This window comes from Rousettus aegyptiacus, unplaced genomic scaffold (genome assembly GCF_014176215.1).
Source record: "Rousettus aegyptiacus isolate mRouAeg1 unplaced genomic scaffold, mRouAeg1.p scaffold_m13_p_7, whole genome shotgun sequence".
NCBI classification, from domain to species: domain Eukaryota; kingdom Metazoa; phylum Chordata; class Mammalia; order Chiroptera; family Pteropodidae; genus Rousettus; species Rousettus aegyptiacus.
In genome coordinates this window covers 56832117-56844110 of record NW_023416310.1, presented here as the reverse complement: position 1 = coordinate 56844110, position 11994 = coordinate 56832117, and the positions used below count along the sequence as shown (strand labels likewise).

Here is an 11994-nt window from a genome sequence, read left to right as displayed (position 1 = left end):
TAAAATACAGCTCGCATGTCACAAACTCGTAGTATGGATTAAGCGAGGTACAAAGTGGAAAGAGCTCTCACATGTCCCCTGGTCACTAGTCCAGGGTGAGGCCATGGTGAGAGCACCCCCCTTACACAGGCAGACACACACACTCACATACTACCCGCTTCCTGGGGGGCTCTCAACCTCTAGGCAGGGATTGACCTCTCCCCTCCCTTCCCCCCAAACCCCGTCCCACCCCACCACCCCCCGCCCCAATCACTGACCAGCCAAAGTCTTGGTCACCCACAGAGTTCACTCAACACAAGCAAGTGTTTTCTTTACATGTTGGGGCTTTTACTTCAATTTGAAGCAGATGGTTGAGCACAGATATGAACAGCTTTGGCCTTTTGAGCAAAGAAAGGAGCAGGCCTTGGCTTTGAACATGCCCCGCTCCCCACATACTGACCCATTCCCCTGGTCCCTTCCTCCCTTCTGCCCCCTGTATAACCGGTAACAGACCACTGACCTCCAAGCAGGGGCCATCCTGTTTGCCCAGGCAGGAGGGCAGATCACGGGCAAGGAGTGGCTGGCTGGGCTGGCTGGGGAGCAAAGACCCTCAGGCAGGTCACTGTGGGTCAGGTCCCTGGGGTAGGCACCAGGGTGGTCAATATTGTTTCTGTTCCCCCAATTTCCTCCTTCCCATGATGCTAAAGGCCCAAGGAGGAGCCTTGGCCCATGGAGGGAACGTTAAGAATCAGGGTCAGAGACCTGGGCAGCCAGTGGGAGAGAGAGAAGGGGACCTGGATCTCGGATCCCACTCCCTGCAGGCACCCCAGCCTGCCTCTCGCAGCCAGCCAGCTCAGGGCCCAGTGTCGAAAGAGAAGTCCGGGGCAGAGGGTCAGGTGCTTCCAATGATCACCAAATGTCCATCCCTTCCGTGAGCTCCTAGTAGACTTGCTGACTCATCTTTGGCTTGAGATGGAAGCCAGGCAACAGGAGGAGCAGAAGTCTTAGGGCAGTGGTGCGGCTTTTCCCTGTGGGGTTTTCTCACCACAGTTTGTTCAGTGTCTCTGGAATCTTTGGCAATGAATTTCTGCAGCCGACAGTGGGCCTCGGGCCCCAGGCAAGGGGAAGGCTGAGAGCTCCTCTCCCCATCAGGCAGAGAGCAAAGTGCAAAGTCACTGTGGAGTGGCCGGGGCAGGCAGGAGGGTGAGAGAGGCAGGCGTGCTTCTGTCTGACCCTGAGAGGCAGTGGTCTGAGCATCTGGCGGCATCTTGGAGAAGACAAGGCTAGACCTGGCGAGCCCACCTTCTCCACAGGCTCGACTGGAAAGAGGGCCCAGAGCAGCGTCCTTGGTCTAGCCCACGGCTGGTCACTCCTGAAAGAAACAACCAACTGTCAGAATCTGCCCCTATTCATCCTGACTCTTGATTCCAGGAGGCTAACGCATACCAGGTGCTGGCACCCCCAGCACCTGCTCTCACTTATTCACTGCAGCTGCCCTGGGAGGGACTCGTATGGTCCAGGCAGGGGCTGCACCTTGAGGGCTTCGGGAAGTGGTGGAGGCATTTAGACGCAGGACTGGCTGCCTGCAGAGCCCACACTGCCCCCTGACTCGTGCCCCAGCCTTTTAGAGCCATCGCTGATTATGTTAGCTTGGGGGACTGGGCAGCGCTGTAGGGGGTACACCTAGGCCTGAGACCACAGTACCCTGGCCACACCTCTGAGGGATGGCAGAGCCAGGCCTGCACCACAGCAGTGGCCACCCGTGGCTTCTTTTCCCACTGTAGACAGGAGCACTACATCAGGTGTTAAGAGGCAGACTAGCTGCCAGCTGGATGACTTGAGGCAAGTCACTCAGCTTTCTGTGCCTCAGTGTCCTCATCTTTAAAATGACATAACTGGAGCAGGTCAACAATGTCCAAATTTTCTTTTCAGCAGTAGAAATGACCTTGACACAGAACACAGATAAACATGGTTCTAGTCTGTTTGGAGTGGTGGGGGCAGGGGGACACATCGAGACGGAACCCAGAGTCATACTGCTTTCCCTCCAAAGTTGCATTCCCCGGGACAAAATCACTTAACTTTCTGTGACTTGAGAACCCAGGGCACTAAGGAGCACAATGTGAAAATCCCGAGGTTAGAACAAGTCCTGACCTTCAGGAACTTCACTCTAGCAACTAAACTTGGTGTTGCTGGTGAGAAAACTGACCAGAGGGTGGGAACTGCTACCAAGAAGGGACAGGAGACAGGGAAGGTAATGGGGGCTGCTGGGGTTTTAGTTTTTTGGGGATTCAGAGCTGGTGAAGAGGCTCTGCAGAGGGCTCCAAATCTACCCAGACACACAAACAAGTGACAGTAGTCCCTTGACCCATACAGCACACCCCTAATAAAGCGGTTCCAAATACTTCTCTCTTGATTTTTGCAACAACCCTGAACAAACAGCTGAGCATTTATTTTTGAAGTGAACTCTGTCAGGCACCTCTGACATGCCAGGGAGCTTCCTCATATCCCCACCCCAGAGGGGAGCAAGCTCTGGCTCAGAGAAAGAACCACGAGAAGTTGGCAGCATCAGGATCTGAATCCAGATCGGCAATGTTTATTCTGCCACACAGAGGCAGCTCCCGCTGAAACGGAGGCTCAGGAAGCCTGGACAGAGCCAAACCATGAGGCCGGAGGGCCTGCGAACCACAGTCCTGGGGTGGCTGCGCTCGGCAGGCAGCCAAGGTGCAAGCTGGGGCAAGGCTGGGAGTGGGGTCCAGGGAGGGCAAGGGAGCTGGGCCAGGAGGAAGGTGTGTCCTCTAGCTTACAGAGGCTAAGAAGGGAAAACGGAAAAGTGAGAGGAGGGAGCATCTTGATGTGGCGAGTCCGGGCTCACGTTCTCCAAGCACACCCTGGGCTCGCTGGCCCCAGCAGAAATCTGCTTTTCGTTACTGAGTCTGAGGAGGAGGATTAAGAAGCGGAAAGGAAATCCGTGGGGATGGCACTGGGTCTGTGGTCCGCGGGGTGATTTACAGCGCTCGTCATCCTGGCGCTGGCTGCCTGGGCGGGCCCTGCCAAGGACAGCCAAGTTTCTTCCTTGTGCAGCCTGCCTGTGGTCTAGGGGAAGGCATGGAAGGCCAGGTTAGATGGAGTGGCCGGGGCAGCCGGGTCCAGCCCCAAGACCTCTATCAGCTCTCACAGCCTGCTGAAGCCACGGCTACCACCCAAAAGAGAGGGAGATGGGGCTTTCTCTCGCCAAGGCCTGACCTTCAATTCTTGACCCCACCCTTCCCTGTGTCTACACTGGACCTGCCACCCACTTGGGCCTGGGAATCCCAGCACACACATCGTCCACCCAAGGAAGCCATATATCAATTAGGGCGTGGTGGGAAGAACCCTGGAAGGCCTAATGTGCCAGGACCTTCTCTGCAAGTAACCAGCTGTGTGACCTTGGGAAACTCACCTCCTTCTCCACGTTTTAATTCCCTCACTTGTACAGCAAGGGGTCGTACATAGATGAGCATTCTCCAAAAGGTACTCTGCAGAACACTAGTCAGGTGACGTGTATCCCATGAGTTTGGGAAACACCTCAGACCTCGGCCCCATCTTGGAAAGTCACTATGTCTATTAGCATTTAAATTCCTGCACTAAAGAAATTCACGTGACTTTACCCAGTATTTTCCAGACTCATTCGATTGATAGTATGATTGCAACTGCATCATGATGGATCAGGCTAACCTTCTGGTAAAGTGAAGCTTTTATAAGGCTACAAAAGGGCATTTCAGAGAGGCCAGGATGAAGTCTCAGGAAAGGCAGCCCAGGGCTTGGGAACCTCAGTAGGGCAATCCGTGGCCCTTCCCTCTAGGCACCAGTAAAAAACAGCACAAAGTCACTTGTGAGTGATTTGCTTCTTTCCAGCCTGTCTACCGACTGGCCCAGTCTCTTGGCATCCCAATACCTAACTCCCAAGGAGACCCTGACTGGTCTAGCCTCAGTCAGATTTCTCCCCCTGGACCAATCAACTATGGCTGAGGAATGGGAGACGAACCTGCTAATGCCACCCTTTCAGAAGGGGCTGTGTGTGGGGGCTGGGGGTTGTGAGTGTCTGAACATAATTGCAAATACAGGTGAGGAGGCTGATGAGTACTCCTCACTGTGACAAACACCCGGTGGCAATATCACCCTATGTGAGAAGCTCGGCTTGAGAGGGCCTCTTGCATCTCTCTGGCTCTGGCCTTTTGTGGGTGCCATTTCTGCTGTGGGCCAAGACTCTGGGTACAGCGGCATAAGGTTTTTGGCTCACTGTCCTAAGGAGCCCCCTGCATCACAGCCCCTCACCATAGAAGATGCCTGTTAGACATAGGTTCTAGCTGCTAGCACACAAACTCTGAAAACGAACACACAAGATGGCCTCTCAGTCTCTCTGGTCCCTTTCAGGTGGTCTGATGTGCTGAGTCTAATCAAGGTGTTTTGGTCTGGTCACTGTGGCAAAGTGGATGAGTTTATCACATTTAGAAATCATCCTTTTATCTGTTCACTTGTTTGTGGTCAAGTGTCAGCTTCATGAGGACAAGGATGTGGTCTGTTTTGCTCATTGCTGTAGCCTAGTGCCTACAACAGTGCCAGACACACAGCAGCATCTCGATAAATATTTATTGAACTAGTGAATAAATACTTCTAGTTGCAGGCATTTTATTTACTGTAGATTTTACATATCACAGAATGTTTCCTATTTTGAATATAACATTGAGCATTTTTATAAATGTGCCTGTGCTTTAGGGGAACTTTTGGTAATTGTTGTGAACCTTGAAACAATTTTGCATCTTTTTTGCTTTTGTTCACTTCCAGTTTTTTTGTTTTTTGTTTTTGCTTGTTTGTTTGTTTTCTTCAAATTATACCTCCTCTGCTTACTAAATTTCCCTCTGGCTTTACGTGGATTGGTTTCCTCTTTTGGTCACTCCTGTGTGATGCGGGGTAATTTTACCACATTGAGGTCATTAAAAAAATTATATCTGCCTTCTAAGTTATTTTGCCTTTTAAATTCATTTTCAGTCTCTGATATCCACTTTACCTACTTAAATATTTCTCGCTGCTTTCAACTTAAACATTTTCCTATGTTTAAGCAATTTGGATACAGCTTTCTACCTGCAGAAAAAGTTGTCCAATGGGATTGAAATCCTGAGAGTTTTATATTGGTTTGTTCCAAAAAAGAGGTCAGATTTCAAATTTTATTTTAAAATTAAAATATGAAAGAAAAGTAGGGAGAGCATGGGAGAAGTGTTCCTCAAGACCCACAATATTAGGCATTATTCTACCTTTCACTTTTAGGTACACCAGTATCTGGGCTAGAAAGGGGGTTTCATGTTCCATTTTGAATGTTGAACATGGGTTCATTTTGGCATCAAAGGTAGCAGGACGTGGGGCTCTGGGCAGGCTGTTTTATCTCTCCAATCCTCAGTTTCCTCAGCTTTAAAATGAGCACAGTAATAGTTGCCCTCCTTCTAGATCAATTACAAAGAATCAGTGAGACAATGGAGCTGGGACCGGGCCACTATCGGGGTCTGGCCCACAGTGAGAGCACTGTAGCACGCTGGCTCACACTCTCACAAAGAGCTATGTCCTCAGTTTGACTAACTGGTGTTTGAAAACATGGAATAAACACGTTGAAAAGTCTCAAAACAGGTAATAGAAATAATTACTTGGAACCAACTGTCATCTTGACCAATTTGCTTTCGACATATTCTTTTTAAAAAATAAACACAATTTTTTAAACTACATATGTCATGTCTATCATGTGATGAATGGACAACTAAAGTGTGGTATAGCCATACAACAGAATATTATTTAGCCATAAAAAGGAATGAAGTACCAACATACATGACAGAACATGAACCTTGAAAACAGTATGCTAAGTGAAAGGAGCCAGACGCAAGAGACCTCATATTATATAATTCCATTCACATGAAATGTCCAGAACAGGGAAATCTATAGATTGGTGGTTGCCCAGGACTGGTGAGGAGGTGGGATAGAGGAATGGGAAGTGATAGCCAAAGCATACAGGGTTTCTTTTTAGGCTGATGAATATGTTCTAAAAGTGACTGTGGTGATGGTTGTGCATAGCTGTGAAAATACTAAAAACCACTGAATTGTACAGTTTAAATTGGTGAACTACAATATCAATAAAGCTGTTAAACTTTGAAATTTTTTTTACTTTTAAAAATACTACTTTATTTATACTCAGGTATGAAAAAAAATGGCCGTACTATCATGTTTACATACATTACCAATATTGGAAACAGAGTTCGATAATGAATCACATCTAAATTTTACAAAGAACATGCAAACGTTAACACACTTATTATATAAAGCAGAGTAGGTGGGAAAACAAGTAACTATGATTTTCATTTGCATTAAAGAGCAGCACTCTCTGAGAAGAACCCAATCAATCAGTAATATTCATCTATACTGCAAAATAATATATACATAGGAAAGTTAGGGATTGTACTGATTTTATTACTTTTACTAAGCCATTTTATCTTCCTCATACTTACTGCAAAGAAATAAAACAATATGAAAAAGACATGTTCATTATTGTTCACAATAAAGAATCTGCTTCATTCTGCAGGTCTGGGCGTATTGTACTATAGGGAACACCGCATGGCTCAAAGTACCATTTGGATTCTGACCCTCCGAACAGAACCTCATGCAGGTTTGGTGACTGGACTAACTCCATGGGAGCTGTGATAGTCTGAACCATTTCTGTGGTATTCCCGGATCTCAGTAAATAAGATAAGACCCTATATGCAAAAAGATAACAATCAATATCCCCATGAATTATATCTATAGGCTCTTTCTTTAATGTAAGGTAGAAAAGGGGGCCCTTTCTTGAACACATCGATACAAGTATTGCTGTGGTCTAAAGATTGCCGGATTGATATTGTGTCCATTATAACGAAGATAAGGTAGGCATCAAAACCACTGTCAGATTAAGAAACTTCCACAACTTGACTCGATTCTTCAAATAATGGAGCAAGTTCCTTTTCTATGTTGACAATTAGTCGTGTATTGGCATTTGCTCCTGGCTCTAAAACTCACCACCAAAGGTAAAAGATTGAATTGAACCACCTGGTAGATATTATAGTAACGGATGATACTTTTATTTTTTGAAAGTCCAGGTTTGCTCCCTTGGTCTATTGCACAGGCAAAAGTATGTAAGAAACCAGGTCTCGAAGTGTGTTCTGGAGCATTATCATTGGCCACTTTAGTAACAGGCACTCTACTCTGACACAACACTAGCATGGAGCCCTGCCACGCCTGGTAATTTTTTCTATAGGCATCAATTTAGGTCATTTGCCATGGTGAACCCCTTTCTCCCTCAAGTTCAATATCCATGCCTCAGCCCACTCCACCTCCCCAGCCCCCAAGATCTCAGGCCGAAGTAAAGGAGAAGGGGTGTCCTCTCCTCTTCCAGCTCACCACCCGCGCCACCCATGGGCCCAGGCCTGAACACGGGCAAAGTGGCACCAGTTATCTGGTTTTCCGGGCTGTCTGGTTCTCCAGGCAGCAGGATTCTGGGCTGCCTGCTATCACTTCAAGGACTACTTCAAAGCCAGGTTCCTTTGAAAGCCACTGTCACATGATTTGTGACCTCTCCTGAAATGTTTTAAATTTGCATAGGTCAATTACAGAAAAACTAGAAAATACAGAAGAGTGAACAGAAAAAAAATTTTAAATCACTTCAATCTCCCCAACCAAGAGAAAACCACTGGCAACACTGGGCGACTATTTCCCTATGCTTAGACACACCTATAGTATTTTACGAAAGTGGAATTAATTATGCTGTACAAATTGCACCGGAGCTGGCGTTTGTGTTTTCTCTAACGTTTCAGCCCATACATCTTTGTACTTGGCGGATCTACTTTAACATCTTCTCCCAGGGCCAGGCTTTGCTGAGGTTATTCTGGGCACAAGCACAGGCTTGGGCTTCCAGCCTTCTAACTTCCCAGGGAACTGGAAGCAGGTATGATCAACCCACCCCCAGTGCCTCCCACCCCGCCTGGCCTGGGCGCCACGGGTGACAGGCAGGAAATTTATGAGCAGCTGGAGTTGGCTGCTATTTGCTGAGGGCAGGAACACGGCGTGAATCAGGGACCACACTGTGTCTGGGCTGGGAGGGCCCTCAGAGATCTCCGGCATCTGAGAGTTGCAAAGTTACAGCCAGAGCCCCTTGTGAGCCAGGAGAACCCGCCTGGGGACCATGAATCGGGAGAAAAATTCATTTACTCAACAAAGATTTACTGAGTTCCTACTGGGTGCCAGTTCAGTGACAGGCCCTGGGGTTACAGTCCCTGCCCTAGGGCCGCTTGGGCCAGGGCAAAGCTGAAGACCACTGCTGCTGGTACATGCTGTTGGTCCCACCCATGCTGCTCTCCTCAGGCTGCTGACCAGCAGACTGATGGAGCTGGCTAAGGGTCGCGGCTGTGGTGTGCAGACAGCTGCCTGTGCTGTCAGAGGCTGTCCTGTCCCACAGGCTCCAGCAACCCAAGTTGGGGCCTGGGTGGGTCCGGCAGGCCAAATCCCTCATTTACTGAGGTCAGTGGATATGTTCAAACCTCATAGTCAGTCAACAACATACAGAACTCTCCCATCAGATAGTGTCGGGGTGAGAGCAGGTAGCCCTGCGGACCTCTCACGTGCCAAGATACTAGGGCGGAGCTGAGTCTCAGGTACCCTGTCCCATGCGTCCACCGCCCACACTGTGCTGGAGCCGTGCTTGGAGCCACTCCCGCCCACTGGAACACAAGCTCCAGAGGGGTGTGGTTTTGCTATGTCCCTGCTGTCTCCTCTGTCCAGGACAATGAGGGCCAGCTCCGGTCCAGCCTCTTATCCCCATTCCCCTCCCCACCTCCTGGCTGCCACCTCCACTGCAGGCTGGGGGAGCGCGTTTCTGCTCTGAGCCCCTGGAGCACTTCGCACCCACTCCCCCTCCATCTCTCTGTGCCATGAATCACTGCCATCATCCCCTGCTCACCCCACGTCTCCACCAGAGCTCCTGAGGAAAGGGGCATGTCATCCTCTGCACCCCTGTCCTCCCAGGCCTGGGAAGAGTAGCAAGTGACTCAGTGCTCAGAGCTACCACTACTGGGGCAGCCTCGGGCCAGACACCATGCTGCACTCCTTTGTATCCGTTGTCTCACAGGTTGGGGGAGGGGGGCAGTCGCTGTTTCCATTTTGCAGATGGAGAAATGGGGGGCTGAGCAGTTTCCTCACCTGCCCTAGGTCACACTGCTAGGACCTAGGCGAGGCAGACCCCCTAACCCCTAGAGTTCAGCTATTTCACTGGCAAAAGGACTGGCAAGTCTCCAAACCATCCACCCAGCTGCCACTTCCCTTGGCTCTAAGAAAACCTCAGCCTTCATCCCTTGGAGCCTAAGGCAAGGTGGCTGGCCATGGGAGAGTCCTGGCACCTCCAGAGCCAGGGCCAGAGCTTATTAGAGCCCACTAGGCCCGTAAGGGACGGCCAGGGAGACCCAAGGCCACCACCGCGCTGACGCCTTCTTGGGCTGCAGGCCACTCTCTCTGGCTGCCAATTTCTCTGTTTCTCCATGCTCTGCCTGTGTGTCTCTGTGCCAACTCTCTCTTGGCCTCTCCTGTGTTTATCTCTCCACGTCCATCAGCCTATCTATCTTTCTTGGCCCCCACTCCATTCACACAGTACAGGGCACTGTGAGGGTCTAGCTGGCCTGGGTGAGGCTTGAGGCCCAGCTGCTGCAGCTTCCCATCTGTTTCCCATCCTGTGATGTTGCCCAGCCAATTCCACTTGGCCACATGCTGCTCGTCCAGACCCAGAAGCTCAAGGAGCCCATGACCTTGCCCCATAGTCGGAAGAGGCACCCAGGCTGAAGGAGAGCAGACAGCCGGGCAGATAGGGGGCCCCGCCAGGTGAAGAAGGCCATCTCTTTCACAGCTTCTCAGAGGTCTCCGGCTCACGACCCTCCCATACTACACACACGGTGTCGAGGGATCCCCACTAGGCCTGCCTCCTCGGGGCTGGGACCTGCTTGCCATCACCCTTCTGCGTCTTTCAGTAGTCCTCCCCTCCCCGATCCTTACCACAAAGTGGCAGCAGGAGTGATGGGGTACCAACCAGACAAGCCAATCCAAGCCAAAGTGCTGGCCAGCCAGCCTTTGTACAGACCACAGTATGTCTCCAGGGGACCCCCAGGAAGGAGTCTAGCCCTGAACATTGCAGGAACAGCCTGGGTAACAATGGGATAGCTGGGAGAGGCCCTAAGGCCCCTGGGCAGACCAAATGATCAAATGATTTCTGCCAAAACAGAGTGAAAACACAGTTTTAAGATGAGAAAAACACCTCCCCTGGCCCTCCCCACCATCCCTAAGCCCTTCAGAGATAGATTCTGGAGCCACCCCGGAATTCAGGCAGGGGCAGGACATCTCTGATCAGGGCTCTTTGCCCATTACCACCTGGCCATCAGTGACACCTCCAGCTGCACAGGGGAGATGCCAAGACTGGGAAGAGAAAAATCTCTTTCATCTATACGCATGCATACACACATCCGAGTGCACACATATGCACTTCCCATGCACACATGCACATGTACATGCACACCCACTGACAGGCCATTCAGCACAGTGGTTAAATGTGCCAGCTAGGGCATCAGACAGCCTCTGTTTGAATCCTGACTTCCCCATTCTACCAGCAGTGTGACTTTGAGCAAATTACTTAATCTCTTTGTGCCTCACTTTCTTCACCTATAAAATGGTAATAATAGTAATCTACTGCATGAGGTGGCAGCCAGGATTAAAGAACACAATGGCTGCAGAGCCAAGCACTCAGCACTAGGCAGCCACATGTCAGAGCACACACACGTATGTCTGTGTACGCATGTGTGTCTCTCCCCCTATCTGCCCATCAGCTCTTCAAGGCAGGAACTGCGTCTCCACTTCAGATTGCCAGGGCCCACTCAGCGCTGGGCAAAGAGGAGCTGCCCGCTAGCTATCATGGAAGGCAACTAAAGATCCCTTCCTTCCTGTGCCTCCATCCTTCCACTCATTTGGCAAATATTTTCTGAGTGTTTAGGCCAAGCCAGGCTCCACTTGAAGCACTGGGGATCCTGTAGAGAGCAAAACAGACGAGGAGCCCTGCCCTGACTGGCATCCTAGGAGGAGCAGCCCCTGTGCAGAAGCAGCGTTCCCCAGAGAAAGGAAGCCTCTTGCTTTCTGTGCCAAACAGCTTGGGCAGGTCCTTTCCCAATAACTGATGCACTTCCCTGCATTCTCAGCCAGACGTTACTGGATGTACTTTAGCTTCCTCTTGACAACTCAAGGTCAAGCCCAGGAACGTCAGTCTACATAAGACTCCCCAGGTCCCGGAGGCTTCTGGGGCCTCTTGCCCCAACACTAAATGGCCCCAAGCCTCTTGGCTCTTCTCAGCCTCTGGCGTTGTTCCCTTTGTTGTTTCTTCCCACATGATTAGGCACTGGCTGTGATTCTGGGTGCTGTCACTGCACCTGCTCCAGGAGCTGGCCTCCTGCTTCAATAGGTTGTTTCTGTTCAGCTGCTCTGACCTGAGACACCAGGGGTCAAGCTTGTAAGAACTGCGGGCATAGACTGCGAGTAGTGAGCTCCAAAGGTCTGGACCCGGCTCTCCTGTGAGCTTTTATGCACGGCCTCTGTCATTTAGCTCTTGTTCCAAAGGGCGGGACCTTTATCTGTTTCGTACTCTGAAGGGCCCCACACCTAGAACAATGCCTGGCACATAGTAAACACTCAAAACTATTTATTCTTAAATAAATGTGCAGGGCCATCATGCTTTCTTCATCTTTTTCTGCTCATGTAACTAAGGAGAATGAAAAAGTGAAGAGTCACTGTGTGTATGTGTGGAGGGGTTGTTTGCAAATGCAGGCTGCCCACCTACGTCCTGTGTGGTGGCGAGGACAGGGTGGCAGGTGCACACCACTGTTACAGAAGGAGTGGGGTGATTCTCGGCAATGTCGTGCAGCTTTCTACAGATGCTGG

At 50.2% G+C, this 11994-nt stretch overlaps 1 protein-coding gene and 1 pseudogene across 2 annotated transcripts in view; both read right to left on the bottom strand.

Moving 5' to 3' along the window:
• Positions 1 to 303: 303 nt before the first annotated feature.
• Positions 304 to 11994, bottom strand: part of ATOH8 (atonal bHLH transcription factor 8) — a 31114-nt gene continuing 19423 nt past the window's right edge. Inside the window, exon 3 of one of the 2 annotated variants that reach the window (XM_016136628.2) lies at positions 304 to 1351. In XM_016136628.2, coding sequence (XP_015992114.1) covers positions 1346 to 1351 — 6 coding nt within the window. In that variant the 3' untranslated portion in view covers positions 304 to 1345. The other variant, XM_016136637.2, reaches the window with a different exon arrangement.
• On the bottom strand, positions 6127 to 7323 carry LOC118605300 (annotated as a pseudogene).